This window comes from Pteropus alecto, unplaced genomic scaffold (genome assembly GCF_000325575.1).
Source record: "Pteropus alecto unplaced genomic scaffold, ASM32557v1 scaffold164, whole genome shotgun sequence".
Classification (NCBI taxonomy): Eukaryota; Metazoa; Chordata; class Mammalia; order Chiroptera; family Pteropodidae; genus Pteropus; species Pteropus alecto.
The window spans coordinates 6,568,900-6,585,664 of NW_006439568.1; the positions used below are offsets into that span (position 1 = coordinate 6,568,900).

Genomic DNA, 16,765 nt, shown 5'->3' on the forward strand with positions numbered 1-16,765 from the left:
CCCTATCCCTTCACTTATATCACCTGCATTAGAAGTTTACTTTTTTTGGTATCCACATTTGATATAGAGACAAAGATGGTTTTCCTTCAAGGGAGCCACTAGCTAGGCCACTATGAATGAAACACGCGCGCACACACACACACACACACACACAGGGTTTTGAAGATGAAGGCTGCCTTTGAGAATCTCTCAGTAGCTAATATCCACTCTCAGACCTCAGCCTTCAGTTAATTTAGATTATTACACTTGTACTTTAGCAGAATGTTGAGGCCTTTAAAGAAGACTAGGAACTCATCAAAACCTTGTATGTTAGATCTGTGAATGCCTCTGCAGCAATTGTATTCATGTGTGTTGTATATTTCTCAACAGGTAGATGCTCATTATTTAACAGCAGAGTGGCAGATAGTGGGCCATGTCTGGCTTGCAGGTATATTTCTCTTGGTCTCCATATTGTTTACGTTTTAATTTTTTTATTACAGAAAAACTTAAAATTTACATAAAAGAAAAGATAAAAATAATAATGAACCTCTAGCTGCACATATCCCAGTTTAAAAAATTGTCAATATTTTTTTCTTCTTGTTTTCTTCATCAACCGTTTTGGGGGTAGGATGTGGGAGAGAGTGTGCTGTGCTGGAGATTTGAAAAGAGATGCCACACTTCCTATCACTTCATCCCATACACTATTTTTCTAACTTGAATTAGTTGCCAACTGAGGTAGGCAGAATAATGGCCCCTCAAAGATGGCCTCATCCTAATCCTCAGAACCTGTGGATATGATACTTCAGGTGATAAAGGGAACTTTGCAGTTGTAATTAAGTTAATGATCTTGAGATGGTGAGATTATCCTGGATTATCTAGGTGGGCCTAATCTAATTACATGGGTCCTTATAATAGGAATGCAGGAGGGTCAGAGTCAAGAGAAGGTGATCAAGAGGAGTCAAGAGGATAAAAGGCAGTTGATGTGGAGCCATGAGCTAAAGAATGCAGTCAGTCTCTAGAAGCTGGAAGAGGCAAGGAAATGAATTCTCCCCCAGAGCTTCCAAAAGCAGCCCTGCCAACAACACCATGATTTTAGAACTTCTGACCTCCAGAATTACAAGATGATAAATACCACTATGTGATGATGTCTTAGAGCAGCAAGAGGAAACTAATATACCAACTTTTAAATATAGGGAGAATTCACATTAAAGAACACACATTTATGGCTTCTTTTGAAAAATTGGAGATTTGGCAATGCTGTGTCTACAGTCTTTCCTAGCAATGATAAGGTAATGATAAACTAACGTTGAAAAGAAACTACTCAAAAGTTAGGGGTTTTTTTCCCCCTTATATATGGTCCTCTGTAATCCTTGAATTTGTGACTCCTTGTCTAGAAGACTCTATGGTTAATAACAGCCACTATTACATTGCTGAAAGCATCTGTTTGGAATCCAGTGGTTTCTAAGCCATGAACTAGAAAGGTCAGGAGCTACTTACCTTCCTAGTGATGCAAATATCTAGAAAAGTTTGGTAGTTACAAATATCTAAACACATTTTCATAGTTGCTAAACGTATATGGTTGATTTAAAACTGCATTGCACATTAAGTTGGACATCAAGCATCTTAGAATTTGCAATGTACTGGGGGGAACACCACCAGTGAAGAATAGAGTTTGCTAAAATAAAAAAAAAAATGCAAATTAAATTTATAGTATAATGGAATGTTTCACCACCTTTGGAGGACAAACTATGCTTCATTTACTAACCCTTCAATTGTGCAATGAAGAGTGAATAGAACAGACTAATTTTGCCCCAGCTACTCGTTATAAATAGAAATATCCCTTAGAGAACACCATACTAAGGGTTATGAGTCATTTACACCTTAGTCTTGAATTACTTTAATCAGATGTGAGACTTGGGGAATAAAGAGCTTTGATTATTTGGAGGGGAATTTAGGAACTTGGATTAAACTGATGTCTGCCCTGAGTGAAGCCCCTTGTGCCAGGAGGTTAAAAAGGGCAAAAATGAAGGACCCCAAGGGGAAACATAGCCTGCTGCACAGTGGCACAGAGCTGGACTCTTTGCACTCCAGTTAGATAGAGACATTACCGCTGCGTTCCCAGCTGTCTTCCTTCCTACCTCTCCCCTTGTTTTCCCACCTCATCCCCCTTTCCCTTTATTATGGGAGGCAGCTCTGTGATCTGAAAATATCACAGCCTTGAAGTCAAGAAGGTATATAACTCAAGAAGGCTTTCTAACTCTAATTATGTAACCTTGGCTAGTATATGACCACTCGGAAGCACAGTTTCTTCTTCTGTAAACGGGGGACAATAATAAGGGAAGTAAAACGTAGCACAGGGCTCGCATTACTTGCTTAGGGCCGCCATAGCAAGCTGCTACACATGTGTTGTCTCAGAGTTCTGGATGCTAGGAACCCAAGATTCAGGTGTCAGCAGGCTTCACGACTCCACGCTTCTCTCCTAGGTTCTGGTGGTTTGCGGGCAATCTTAGGCATTCCATGCCTTGTAGATGCATCCCCCTGATTTCTGCCTTCACTGTTCAGTTAGTGTTCTCCTTGTGTGTGTCTCTGTGTCCAAGTTTCCCCTTAGATTGGGGCCCACTGTATTCCAGTATGACCCCGTCATAACTAATTTCATCTGCAATAATCATATTGCCAAATATGGTTGCATTCTGTCATGTTGGGGGTTAGGACTGCAACATATGAATTTGGGGGAGAGAGAGGCGCAATATACCTTACCGTGCTTATCACAGAGTAGGCGCCCAAAACATGTTTACTCCCCCCGTCCTTGATAAAGAAAATTCTTTTCCAGTCTTGTAGATGTTTAAACCATCGGATTTAAATGACTCAATATCTGATATGTCACATTCTTTCTAAACCTTTCTCTCCTAACTTACTACTATTTTTAACAGACCCAAAGATAGAGCAAACTTCAAACTATTCTGACCTTACTCAATTATAATAGTGTATAATCCGGGCAGGGCACTGGAGTTGAAATTTACGCTGGGATTTTTCTCAGAAAAGGTTGAGCAGAGCAAACACGTAAACAAGATGGCAAGGGAATGTTTACAGGTTTACAAGATGAAACCGCTATGAAGCACTCTGAGGAATTCATTTCATACAAATGGCAGGTCACCATTTCCAACAGCTGGCGTTCGAAAGTGGTCCAGAGAGAGTCGCTCTGTCCTGGCACTGAAGGGGGCACTGAGGAGGTAACAAATAAATATTTTGATTCTAAATAGAACGGTTGGTGAGGTAGCCTTCTAAGAGCCATGGCTCAGTAATGAGAGACTGACAGGGTGGGGACCTCTAATCCAGAAAGATGCCTGAGGGAGCTGAGTTCCATGATTGGAGCCAAGGGTTTCCTGGAGGGAGGGAGAAAATAAGTTGTAAACTCTAATGGAGGAAGGTAAATGTGCAGGAACAATTATTTAAAGTGGACATGACAAGGGGAGGGAGGTCACACAGCGGAATCCAGTTTGGGGCCCAAGTTCATGACCAGAATGCTGACTGCTGGGGGGATTCAGAGTAGGATTTGGCTGATGTTACTACTCACTCCTTCTCCCTTCTGGGGTCCCCAGCAGAGAGAGGGGGAATGATGCGCTAACAGAAAACAAGAAAAAAAATACATTTATTAACAGCTGAGCAAGTGCCCAATAAGCCCTGATGCTGAACTCGGATAAATGTCAAGTTATGTAGAAGTTGGCTGAAGTGATGCACCTTGTCTTAAAGATAGGATGCTGGCTACAGAAGCAAATCAATCATGTGGCTCAAAATGATTATTTTGTCCCTAAAGTCAGTCCAGCATATATGTTCTCACCACACAGATACAGGGATTTGGGTAGTGACCACAGACACCCCCCCTTGACAAACAGGACAATGCCTGCTATTAAAAGAGGCTCAATGACAGTTCCTTGATCGGAACAATTAGAGTAATAGCACCTCTTTCCTTGGAGGGGGAGTTACTAGGTTGAGGTGGGCAGAAAGAGGGGTGTGGGGTGGCCTCCTCCTCCCTGTGGTAGAGAGTAGGCTGCTCCTGCGAGGCTGTCATTCAGCTTCTCAAGAGGCAAAGAAGGATGCAGGCTGGAAAACCACCCCGAACTTACTGAGGCACAGGCTCAGGTGGATGGATCTGGTTCTTCCAATTTATGAGTCCACCTTGACTGTGTTTAGCCTGAACTTGCAGTAAAATGCATGGTAATCCAACAATCTTTTTAAAGCAAGAAGAGACCTTGGAATCATTGCCTGTAATGTATCTTAGAATGTTGTCATTGAAGAAGTGTCTCATTAGCACTAAGCAAATGAGGCAAAACAGTTGAAAGGCCAGGTTCGTGTGGTTGGAATGCTCTAGGTCGTGATGGGGACTTGACCTTCATGTGCCTCCTGCCTCCTCTTTCCGTGATTCTGTATGATGAGAGGAGATTTAAAATCCTAGCTGCGCACTTATCTCCTTGGGTATGTGTGATCTGCCCTAAGGTTGGCTTTATTATGAAATCCCAGGGACCAAGGCATCACTTTTAATAGAGCCATCAAAGGCTCTGTTAGAGCACATTAGCATTTGACCTTCTGCATACCCAGTAAATAACTTTCAAAAATCTACTGTATGTCTGCAAGTGTTCAAAGGGAAAAAGAGAACTGAAAATGTACTGGATTCCGACCATTTTCTTAGGATTAATGTTTTGTTTTTACCCCTGAGCACACCCCAAATTCATGTCCGCTCGGGAACTCATGATGGGACCTGATTTAGAAATAGGGTCTTTGCAGATATGATTAGTTGATTTCGTGTTGGAGTAGGGTGGGCTCTAAGTCCAGCGATGGGTCTCCTTATAAGAAGGTCATACGAAGACACTCAGAAAGAAGTCCATGTGACAACAGAGACAGAGATGAGAGCGATACAGCTTCAAGCCACAAAACGCCAAGGAACACTGGTAGCTATTAGAAGCTAGGAAGAAGGAAGAAAGTTTCTCCCCGAGAGCCTTGCAGAAGGGCGTGCTGATGCCTGAGGTGACTCATCTAGAACCTAAGCACCAAAGTCTCACATACGAAGTTATACGTTGCCTCCGATGAGCGTTCATGGAATCTCAGGCTTTATTATATATGGCTTATAGAAATACAGGGCTGGTTTCAGAATTTGGCAGGAAGAATCAAGCCTAAAATTGGGAGCTGCCACTGTTGGTCGATGGGAGGGTTGGCGTATAAAAACAATACCCTCTTTAAATGTGCCACAGGCAGACGATATTTTTCATTCCACATTTTTCACTCTGCTTTCTCTAACAGTCTTCATTATTGTCTTGACATACATCAGACAGGATGGGTCACTCGGTCTGCTCCCCTCTTTGAGCAACCTTGTAGCCCATGAGCGACGCGGGTGCCAGATGATTTGGGAATTGTGTGAGGGGCACGAGATTAGTCCTGGGAGCTGCGGCTCCACAGAACCTTGTTCTGGACTTATTTTCTAGCCTTCTTTGCCTTCTTCCTTTGCATTCTACTCTGCATCCAAGTGTAGATGTCCCATCTGGCTCCCAATTACTGGGCCACGGGGCTGAAAGAGAGTTATAGATTGAGTGGGGCTCGCTTGGCACGTTCCCCATGTGCCTTGTGGACACATTTACAGTTGTTCCTCTTCTTCTTTCGTTCCAGTGAAGGTGATCTTTATCTGCCTCTCTGAGACGTGGCGAAGGGGTTACTCATCTACTGTTTAAAACGCATTTGGAAATTGATAAGTGCTCATTATTATTACTCTGGTATCCTGCGCTTTGTTCTAAATACCTAGAAACCTGAGGTGAGAAGATTTCAAATAAAAAGTTATCCAGATAACCATCATCTCCCACACAAAAGTTGTGATTGACCCTCTTCCCTGGTGACCATTTTTCACTCTGCTAGTAGTTGTTCCCCCTACATCTAGACCTTCTTCTTGAGTAGGATAGCTGGAGGAGAGAGGGTACTTGAGCTGTGTGATGCGGATCGTTCCACATTTCCAGTATTTGTCATATGGGAAGTGCTTTACATAAATCGTTTCATTCAATCCTTCTAAAATATGCATAGGCGGCCATTATTAGCATATTACACATCAGCGAACAAGTGCTTATAGCTGTTAAGTAGTCACGTGTTGCTTAATGACGGGGCTCTGTTCTGAGAAATGTGGCATTTGCCAATTTCATCGCTGCAAGAACATCAGTGAACTACACAAATTTAGACAGTATAGCCTACTATACACCTAGGCTCCTAGGCGACAACCCTGCACAGCATGTTAACTGTTCTGAATACTGTAGGCAATTGCAGTTCATTGCCCTGAAACATCACGATGGCCGAGATGTCACTAGGCTCAAGTAGAAGACAGAAAATTAATATGTTAGGAAGAGTGAGTTGGCATGAGGGGAGAAAAACAAACCCACGCATTGTTTCCTTGTTCTACGAACAGAGTCCACGGAACAAAGAAGAGACATAAAGCAAGAGTCCCAGTAACTAAAGCAGTCTCGATCTAGCAGAAGGGAAATTTAACCTGAAAAACATAATCGATTTTGAAGTTGGAGACGCTGTTAACAATAATTTAGTCTTGTGTCATCTTTTGGCAGATGGGGACATTGGAACCACAAAGGCGAGTAATTCTTGCCCAACTCTTTAACGTGATAATCACTTATTTTTACTTTAATGTCATAGTAAGAATAGCTAATATTTTTTAAGGCTTGCTTGTTTACTGAATGCAAGACACTTTTCTAAGCCCTCTCTGTGCTTTTGTTCGTTGAATCCTTGCAACTCTGCCTAAGAGGCAACAGTATCATTCTTTTCTTTGGAAATACCTACAAAAAAGGGTACTGAAAGGTTCTGGTAAAATTGTCTTTGAATGTAATCTGCAGCTTCTGGGTATTTTAGAGGAGCCACGTCAGCAATTTCCAAACCATATTCCAGTAGATCTAGGAACCCCGCTGCGAGGTGTGGGTGGCGATAGGATAAAGGACAGAAAGTCTAGGACCTCAACCAGGCTGCCACCCCATACAAATCCTCTTCCAGTTGTTTTACATTTTGTTCTGTGCCTTGTGATTTAATCTGATCAGAGGGGCCAATGAATACGAAGTCTGACAGCTGCTGATCTAGATGACTTATGAGACCTGTGTGAAATCAAGGACTCAGTGACTACTTCCCTCACTTCTTTTTAATTGAGATATATTTGACACGTAACAGTGTGTAAGTTTAAGATGTACACCTGTTGACTTTATACTCTTATATTTACTTCCCTCAATTCTGACCAGTGTCTTCTTCCCGCTCTCTCTGAAACTCCCGTTGTCATTTCGTAAACTCTTTCTCTCATGTTCTGCAGAAGTGACTACAGGGGCAGCATTCGGCTCGCAGTTAAGCTTCCGAATATTTTCAGAATGGAATGTCCATTTCCCCTGTTTATTTCCCTTCACTCTTCTCATTAGAAACATGATCAGTTCTTCAGAAACCGCTACGGCATCTGAAGGCAGGAAGCCGGGATCCAGACGCCAGTCACATCACATGTGTTTCAGGAGTGACGTTGTCACAGAATGCAGACACGTCCCCAGAACCTCTGCGTCATCACTGGAAATCTTTGGGTGCCGGGAAATTTGGGTTTGTAATGGAAGTTGTCACTGAACATCAGCACAAACGCTCGAGCCTGAAGAAAAGTGTCCTCGAAGGAATTTGTGATGTGACACTCACGCGGCCCGATGTGTGGCTGTGGAGACCTGTTCTTCAACATGAAATTTTTCTTCCCGGACGGTCGGATGTCTTCATGGGCAGACTTCTGCCTTCGAGCATTCACGGGGTGTTAAGATGATCACTCTGCACACAGGAACGGTGGGAATGCCCAGTCCGAGTCTTCTCCCCACGGAGATGACATACTCACACAGGGCTCTTTGATAAACCACCGAATTCTTTAGGGCCTTGGGATTATTCTCGACTATCTATATAGCTTGATATGGGCGAGTTTATAACTCCACTCTTAGAAAGGTCTGCACTGTACTGCTGGTATTTACTGCTGAGGTTTCTTTTGCAAACGTAATGTTGTTTTTGAGGAACGACGCTGAGTTGTGTTCACATTGAAATGACGGGTTCCAGGCAAAGTTAATGGATCAGATCTGACTAGGTAAGTAAGACAAGCACTTTGGGAGGATCGTTTGTAGCTTCTCCAGTCCTGCTTAATGAGCTAGAAAAGTAATTTACTAGGTTTAATGTAGAGGCTGGGAAAAATTTATTCCAACCCCCGCCCCCCAAGAAAAAAAGCAACACTTTATGCCTTGAGACCATATCTTATTCACCTTGTAGGGTCTGGTACATTGCCTTCTCTAACAACTCGTTTTGGTCTCTTAAAGTTGCCGTTGTTCTGTTGGATGGATTTTTAAAATAGGCACAAAATGTATAAAGGAAGAAATAAACCAGGCAGTCATTCACATTCTAGTGTAAATAGCCTCACAGAGGATTTCTTCCTTCCTGAAAGGAAGGTTTCATTTGGAATTGTTGAAAGGGGCATTAAAAAATAAACATAATCATTGTGCAATGAGTTCTTCCTAGGAGAACTTTGAAAAGGATGTGAGGAGAATGGATTGAAATTGTCAGCACCGAAGATGTTCTGGGCTTGCCTTATACTTTTCCCCAGGGAAAGTCAGTACGTTGTCATATTGTTGTTATCTTTTCCAAAGAATACCATTTTTTGGCAAATTTAGAAATCGGTGAGTCTGCCACGGTTTTTCCACTCGACGTTTCACTGAGAGCTTTACCATCTGCCAGGTGCCATGCCAAGCACATTACATGCACTGTTTTCATTTTATCTCCACTGTAGCATTTATGAGCTACGTGCTACTTAGGCTCAAAATGATGCTTATTCTGCACCAGGCTAAGCATTTTAGACATTTTAAACTCAATCTGTACAACGACCCTCTGATTTAAGTATTATTATTTCCCCATTTTACCGAAACAGAAACTGAGATACGAAGAGATTAGCTGACTTGCTCCAGATCTCACAGCTAGTAAATCATAGAGCTATGATTTATGTTACGGCATTCCAGCCCCAGAGTCAGCACTCTGAACCCCTACTTTATATGATGTTATCTTTATCAGTGAGGAAATAGAAGCATAGAGACTAATAACTTGCCCAGAGTCACACAGGCAATAAATAATGGAGCAGGAACCCAGACTCAAGCAGCCTATAAAACTACATCACCTACATCACCTGTGTACCAACCCGCACATCTTCTCAACTCTCCTCACTCATTCCTAAAGCCACAATTACTTGCTTCTCCCTCAATGTAGATTTCACTGTGGCACTTCCTATTCTTTAACGATAAGACTAGAAAGGGAAGAAATTAGCCTTTATCATTAATTTAGCTCATTTATTTAAATTCTGAATAGATTTTGGGTATGGTTTGCACTGAATTAGTTGCCAGTGTCAAAGACAGTCTTAAGTTCATCTAGAACGGTGCTTCTTAATCTTTAATGAGCACATGACTCACCTGAAGGTCTTGTTAAAATGCAATTTCTGATTCAGTAGGTCTGCGATGGGCCTGACACTGTATTTCCAGCAAGCTCCCAGGTCATGCCGCTGCTCTTGAAACACAATCCATGCTTTGAGTAGCAAGGCTGGAGCACCGAGTCTTTCCAAACTGAGCATCGAAATTTATCCTGGAGTTCAAATTGGAAGGAGAATATTTTTATAGATGGGAGACCATTTAGGGAGTATGATGGGATCAACGTTGGGCAGACAAGGATGGTAAGATCTGAGCTACACAGACTCCCCAGGTCAACTAAAAATTAAGGGTCATCAGGCCTAATCATGCAACTGATGTTTGCATCCTCTCGTATCCTGGCCAGTTCATCTCAGCCCGTGAGTTAAAGAATGATCTGCAATGAATAGAACGAAACAGTCAACAGAACAAGAGAATTTCAAGATGGTGCCTGAATCACAAAAATAATCCGAGAGTGAAAGACCGGGGGAAGAGCCTGTGATGTCTCATACTTGTTCAGACAGACATTCGCCTCAATTCCCGAGGCTTTGGATATTTATTCCAAAGCTTTTAAATCTTACTATTTCATAAGAAAAACAATGCACTCTACCAGAGAACCAGCTGGGAGCACTTAGTCCTCAAGCATCTGCGTCCCACTGTAAAATAAAGATTTCAATGCTGACTGGCAGGTGAGAAATGGTGACAGCTGTTTCGCAGCTGGGCTGCTTCTCGGCTGCACTGACTATACATACCAAGGCCTTGAGAAAACATATTTTCAAGAATCAAGAATCATACGACAAGGAATGGTTTCTTCTCGTTTTTTATTTTACAACCTGAACCAAAAGGCACTTTTATTGCTGGGTCTTTTGACTGGGGAGGTGCCAGCTTCTTTCTGGTTCCTCTTTTCTCAGGCTGTCGTTTTGCCAGTTCTCTGCTTCTGTTTCAGGTGCCCGGGGAGAGCGAGAGACAGTGGAAGCCAGCCCTGGTGGTACTGACTGAGAAGGACCTTTTAATCTACGACAGCATGCCACGGAGGAAGGAAGCCTGGTTCAACCCGGTTCACACGTACCCACTTCTCGCCACCAGGTAGCCATGACTTTGTGGTTGAGTGTCACGAGTTTGCGGGTTGAAACTATTTTCATCAATTACAATGATTTCAACACCTTCGATTACTGCTTACTATTGCAACAGGAGTGGAGAGTTGCTCCAGAATATAGCCACCTGTTTTCAGCCAGATAGAATTACCGGTTACAGCCAAACGTGAGGCAACACAGAGACAAAGGACAAACTGCTTGTCCAACATGAAGGAATAGTGACACCCATGAGATGGTCCCAGCCTAGTCACCTTCCTGGGTCTCCATCCCATCCCCTTTGGGATGAGCTATGCACATGTATTTACAATCTTGAAGTTCAGGTAGAAACAATTATCAAGCAAGGGTCTTCACTTGGTGGCACAAAGGATGTCATATGGGAACGTTCCGCTGTGCTTTTTTAAAGCGCGTTCAGCGTGAGAGATGCCGTAACGAGTTCTTCCTCAGTTGCATGAAACTTCCTATGGAAGTGAGGCTGCCAGGATCTGTCTGTTTCTTAAGAGCTTCAGTGCACATTTATTGTTCATGTGACATATAAACTTAATGCATCACACGCTCACCCTCTTCTTTGAAGGCCTATATCCTGGGCACAAAAACACATCAAACCTGAGTCTTGCCTTCAAGTAACTGACAACTCTCAGACCCAGCTTCTATTGCCGGCTTTTTCTGTATGTGCTTTGTGATAATGGGCACAATTTTCATTACTCCTACAACTCTGTTCCTTTACCTAGAAGCTAGGCACACTAACATAATGCTTGTGGCCGCCCTGGCATAGTGTCTGGCCATATTGGGCCCTTAAATGTCTGTTGAATGAATTATTGAACAATGTGGGACAAACTCTGGAAGGAGTTTGGTCCAACAAGACAGAGGATAGTGGACTGAAGTTTTGGGGCATCTGTCCTGAGCAAAAGATAGATCAAGATGGGTTCTGTGTTTTCGACAGACTGAGGTGCTAAACAGGGTATATATAGTCAAGGCTCAGGGGCAGGGAACAGAATGAGACTCAGTGGCAGAGCAAGAGGTCACATGAAATTGAAATCATGGTAGTGAGGAGAGCTGAAACTCCTTAAAACTCCTCTCACTTCTGGTCATGGCTGATTATGGAGACCAGCGAGGGTGACCTGAAGATGGAAATTATTGGCCGCTGATGTTAATAGAGCTTCAGGGCTAGGAACCGGGCCTAGATCACTTAGATATGAATAAAACATATAAAATAATATAAAAGAGTAATTAAATTTTTGAGTCTCCTAAGCCTTAAAATCGTTGGCAGGATAGCTATTAGAGTACTATTGATGCTTACAATAAAGCTTCAACAGTCAGAATCCAAAGAGCCTGCAATGTTCATGCAAAGATTCAGGCTATATCTTGCAGTCCATTCAAATTCAGCCTCATCTCTATCACTTTTTACAGTTTACATTGCAATCCTCACCCACGGGCACTGATGTTCAGATTCTGAGACATGCCCACGACTGAAACCAAAGAAAGATTAGACCACAGTCACTGCATTCCAGTTACTAAGAAGAGAAATAAGACTCATGGCTCTTGGACTGATTTTCAGGAACAAAAGTTTAGGTAACTCCCAGACAACTTGAAAATAAAACTTGCTCTAGGACACCGCTTCCTCCTCACAGTTTCTCTGCATTCTGACTGATGGAGCTGCTCTTTCATTCGTGCATTCGCCCACTCACTCATTCATTCAGAATTGAAGAACTTCAGCTCCCCGACGCGGTTGCTGTGTTTCACGCACTCGGTGGTTACGGCCGGTGGCCACCATTACAGACAGCACAGATCTAGAATGTTGCCATCATCACGGAAAGTTTCCATTCTAGGATAGCATGGCCCAGTGCATAAACAATTGCCTCAGGATTTGTCCCAATGCAGGCAAGTGACGGGACTTGCACAGTCCCACAGCAGTCTGTCAAAAGCTTGGGCCGCTGGCAGGATGTTTTCTTGCAGGCTCTTTGGGCTCAGTGGTTCAGGGCACTACCGAAGGAAGTCGTGAATGCAAAAGCAAATTCCAGCCCGCACCACCCCGGGGGGCGGGGGGAATGGGTGCACAGACACAGGAAATGGTCTCTTAGGAGGTTTGGGAGGTGGGTAGTAAACGTAACTGCCACAGGGATGCCAGGTCTGGATTGTGAGCAAAGCACATGAATGGCCTAAAACCATAAGCCTACATCCAGTATGGAAATAGGAAATAGAAACCCCTTCAGTGCAAACTGTGCTCATTTAGAACAAAAGATGCAGCATGAAAAATCAGTATCTGTCCTCTAAACATAAAGGAGATACAGAGGTGATGCTTAACCTCCCAACTCGCTGCCCCTTCCCAAATGACTCAGCCTGACCACTGAACTGCAAAATAAAAATGTGTTATTGTAGGTGTATATTAGTCCTATCAGCAGTGATAAAATTAGGCCCATAATCATGCCCCTGATCTCCAGCTGGTTCTAGGCAGAGTCTGTCCAAGACGTTAGGGCGGCACTGGCCATTCATTCATACTTCATCCCCTGGAGCTAGGAGGTAATTTGCGGCCTGTTCCAGAGCAGCAGCCTGGAAAAGTAAGAGCTGGAGTTTCCATCCCAGTGTTTCTCCCACCAGGAGGGTGCTTAACCCCTGGCTGATCTCTCAGAGCCCTCCCCTACTAAATGTACCCGTGAATGCCTTTGTCTCCCAAACCCAGGGGGAGATCTACTTGGGGAAAATAGTGGTTTTTTTAACTGACTTTTTGGCTTGCGCTTCAGCCACCTGGTTTGCATAGACTGGTCACTGTCAGCTTCTCTCCATGCCTCTGGGGCTGTGCCTAGAGAAAGATTCAGAAAGCAAACAAGGAAAAAGACCCTCCCTTTCCTACACCCCCTTTCCCGATAATCATGCTGGGGAGATGTACCTTTCTGTAGCTCTGGGCTGAATGAGTTGCTGTGGAGCAGGGTTCACCCCAGCTGAAGTCGATTCTGTCCTTGCCGGAAAAGCCAGCTTTCTGAGGTGGGAGGCTGGGCTGAGGCTATTCGTTTCTGCCAGAAGTGGTAGAAATCAAAGGAATTCTCTGGATCCTTCTATTACAGAGGTTAATCCAGTACTTCCATTGGCTGCATCCCTAGCCACACACTTAAATTCATCAAGTGACTCCTTCCTTTATTTCCCACATGTTCTATGCAGTCACATGTGACCATGTGTCCTTTATACATGAGCATTTGGGCACATAGCGTGTCTAGTAGCATTATTTGTCTTTGGGTGCATTTTTCTAAAGAAGGGGAGTTCTGTCTTTTTTAAAATTTCTTTTAAAAATATTTTATTGAGGTCTAATTTATGAACAGTAACATATACGAATCTTAAATGTAAGCTCAATTTTTACTTATGGATATAGAGCCATGTCATCTAAAATTTTATTATAGGGTGTCTACTAATTAATCATCCCAGGTGACGGGTATTGCGTTTGCAAACACAGGAAGTCCTCACTTAATGACGTCAATAGATTCTTAGACACTGCGTCTTTAACCACTTTTGCCATAGGCTAATAGATAGAAACAGGAGTTGAGTCCCTAGGCATCTTTCTGTATTTCAATCAGCCTATGGTAAAATTAGTGTTTGTTTACACTGTTTCACTTAAGGTTACTGTTTCACTTAAGGTTACAGTTTCTAAGAACCAGTCGACGATGTTAGGTGAAGACTTATTATAAGCCAGGTGGTAAGAAACCAGTGGCTAACATTTGGAGAGGGAGAATAGACGAAAGCCAAGTACTATGCATAGATTTTCTCTGAGTTTGCAGAACTTGTCCAATTTAAGAATCACCTGGCTCTTTATCAAAGATTCCTGTCCCGAAGACCCTGCCCTGGAGATGTTGGCTCAGCCAGCCAGGTTGAGGGTCAGGAATATGTGCCTTTAATGAGCATTGGGAAAGGGTGGTCCTCAGCGTTCCCACTTTTAGCCCTCACAACCCTGTGAGATTTAGGTTTTATTCCCATTTCACAGACAAGTAGATAGAGGAACTAAGAGGTGAACCAACTTACCCGCATACAGCTAGGAAGAGAGACCTGGGGTTCCCATTCTGAGTTCACCTTCTTAACCACTGTTCCCTACAGCCTCCCAGGAGCATGTTCTCATTCCCTGAATTTTTAGAGGCTCTTTGAATTTGCTAAGTGTATTGTATAAACTTTTCCTTAGCTCTCCTGCAACTTAATTATAACGTCTACTGCAAAGTGATTATTAAAATTAAAATACGATCACTGTGTTTTAAGTAAGCTCATACTGCCACTACATAATACCACAGACTGGGAGACTCAAGCAACAGATGATTATTTTCTCACAATTCTGGAGGGCGGAAGTCCAAGGCCAGCATGATTAGTTTCCGGTGAGAGCTCTCTTCTTGGGTTTGTAGATGGCCACCACTCTGCTGAGTGCTCACGTGACTTCTTTGTGCACTGGGGGAGAGAGAGAACACTGGAGCTCTCTCTTCTTATAAGGACACTAATGCCACCAGAGCAGGGCCACCCCCTCATGCCCTGTCACTAAATAGAGTCACATAGAGGGTTAGGGCTTCAGCATATGAATTGGCGGTATAGGGGTGGAACAGAATTTAACCCATAGCAAATGGCATAAATCCAGCCTTGTTTAGCATGATGCCTGCCACATAGCAGGACTAGTGAGCACTGTTCGTGTGTCATACAGTCTCCCTTGGCACAAGAACTAGCTGGGACCATAGCCAGTAGGAAATAGGTTTCTTCCAAAATCAAGTTACTCCCTTAGACACTTCATAGTTGATTTGTTTATTTGTTTAGATGTGTGTGTGTGTGTGTGTGTGTGTGTGTGTGTGTGTGTGTGTGTGTGTGTTTAGGCCCAGGCACATCTAATTTATATTTTTCCGGAAGATGAAAATTTGATTGTGTTTCATAGCAGGGGCCCTAGAAATGCTCACATATTCTGGATGTTGACTGCCATGCAATGTTTACGAGCAGTTCCCTCTCTTACCTACAAGATTTCAGGGTGCATCGATGGTGCGATTCATAGCAGTGCACTTGGGAGGTTTGCAAACATGTTGTAATTTTAGCTGTTCCCATCCCTCAGCTTTTGATGAGTCCTTGGGAAAACATTTCCTGCTTAGCCAAAGCTTATTTGATGTTGCTGAACATTAAGGAAAAAAAGAAAAAAGGCACCGTTGCCCTTATGGAGTAAGGGTGTTGGTTTTTTGTCATTGTCGTCATAATAGGCAAGTGAGATAGGCCTACGGAGAAGGAGGATTCCGGTTGCAATATTTCTAGAATCGTAGAGGAGGTTTAACCCAGAAATTCTATACACCCGCTTTGTTGGCGAAAGGTTCAGGAGCGCAGAGCTTGTAAAAAGAGTGATGTTGGTCTGAGCCCAGTTCTCCGACCTGTGGGGTAGCAGGGAAAAGGGAACTGAGGAGCGTCCATTCCTCTCCTGCGATAGCACTCGGGAGCATTTCTACTAACCACGAAGCTCATTGCTGGTGCCTAAGGAACTAACCTGTTTCTAAGTGCTAAAAGCAGTTGCTGCCTCAGGTCAGCCTCAGCATGCTTTGCACAGGGCAAGTTTGGCCGACTGCATTTGTCAAACATTGTATTACAATCGCTTGTGGTTTTCACACTAAGCCTGGGAGGCCTCCTCACCTGGAGGGAATGTAGGCATTTTCCACGGGCATTTCCTAGGGTAGCACAAGAGGATCTACATGCAAAGGGAGATACACTCCATCAGACTGTAAGGTGTGGGCTGTCCATCCCGTTTGTCCCCATATACCTGGTAGTCACACTAGCTGCCAGCCTCCTGCCCCTCCTTCTACCAAGTTGGGTGCTCCTCAGAGTTAGTGGGCGGGAGGTTAGCAGAGTAAGGAAGTTCAGGGACTCTGGAATCAGACAAACCAGGAGCTGAACCCTGAGATCTCTACTTGCAGTGTAATCTTGGGCAAAATATCAATCTGTCTGAATCCAAGTCTCCTCATGTGTGTGAAAGGCGCAATATTATCTTCTGCTTCATACAGTTATTGAAAGGACCGATTGAGACAATGATGCAAGTGTTTAACATATGACAAAGACACAATAAGTGATTGATAATTGTTAGCAAATGTTAAGATTAGAGAAAATAATTAAAATTAATGTATGAATGACTGATAAATAATTGGATATATTTGGTCCTGCATGTAATAATGCATTTGTCAGGAACTCACGGTGTCTTTCAAAGTCAGTGAGATATAAGGACTGGGC

At 43.3% G+C, this 16,765-nt stretch overlaps 1 protein-coding gene across 1 annotated transcript in view; it reads left to right on the forward strand.

Annotated features, from left to right (window-relative positions):
• The window catches only part of SNTB1 (syntrophin beta 1), a gene marked incomplete at its 5' end in the record, with an annotated part of 199,453 nt that overhangs the window by 160,025 nt on the left and 22,663 nt on the right, over nucleotides 1-16,765 (forward strand). The window contains one exon of the mRNA XM_015592951.2: nucleotides 10,405-10,544. Coding sequence (XP_015448437.1) covers nucleotides 10,405-10,544 — 140 coding nt within the window. The remainder of the gene's footprint in view (nucleotides 1-10,404; nucleotides 10,545-16,765) is intronic.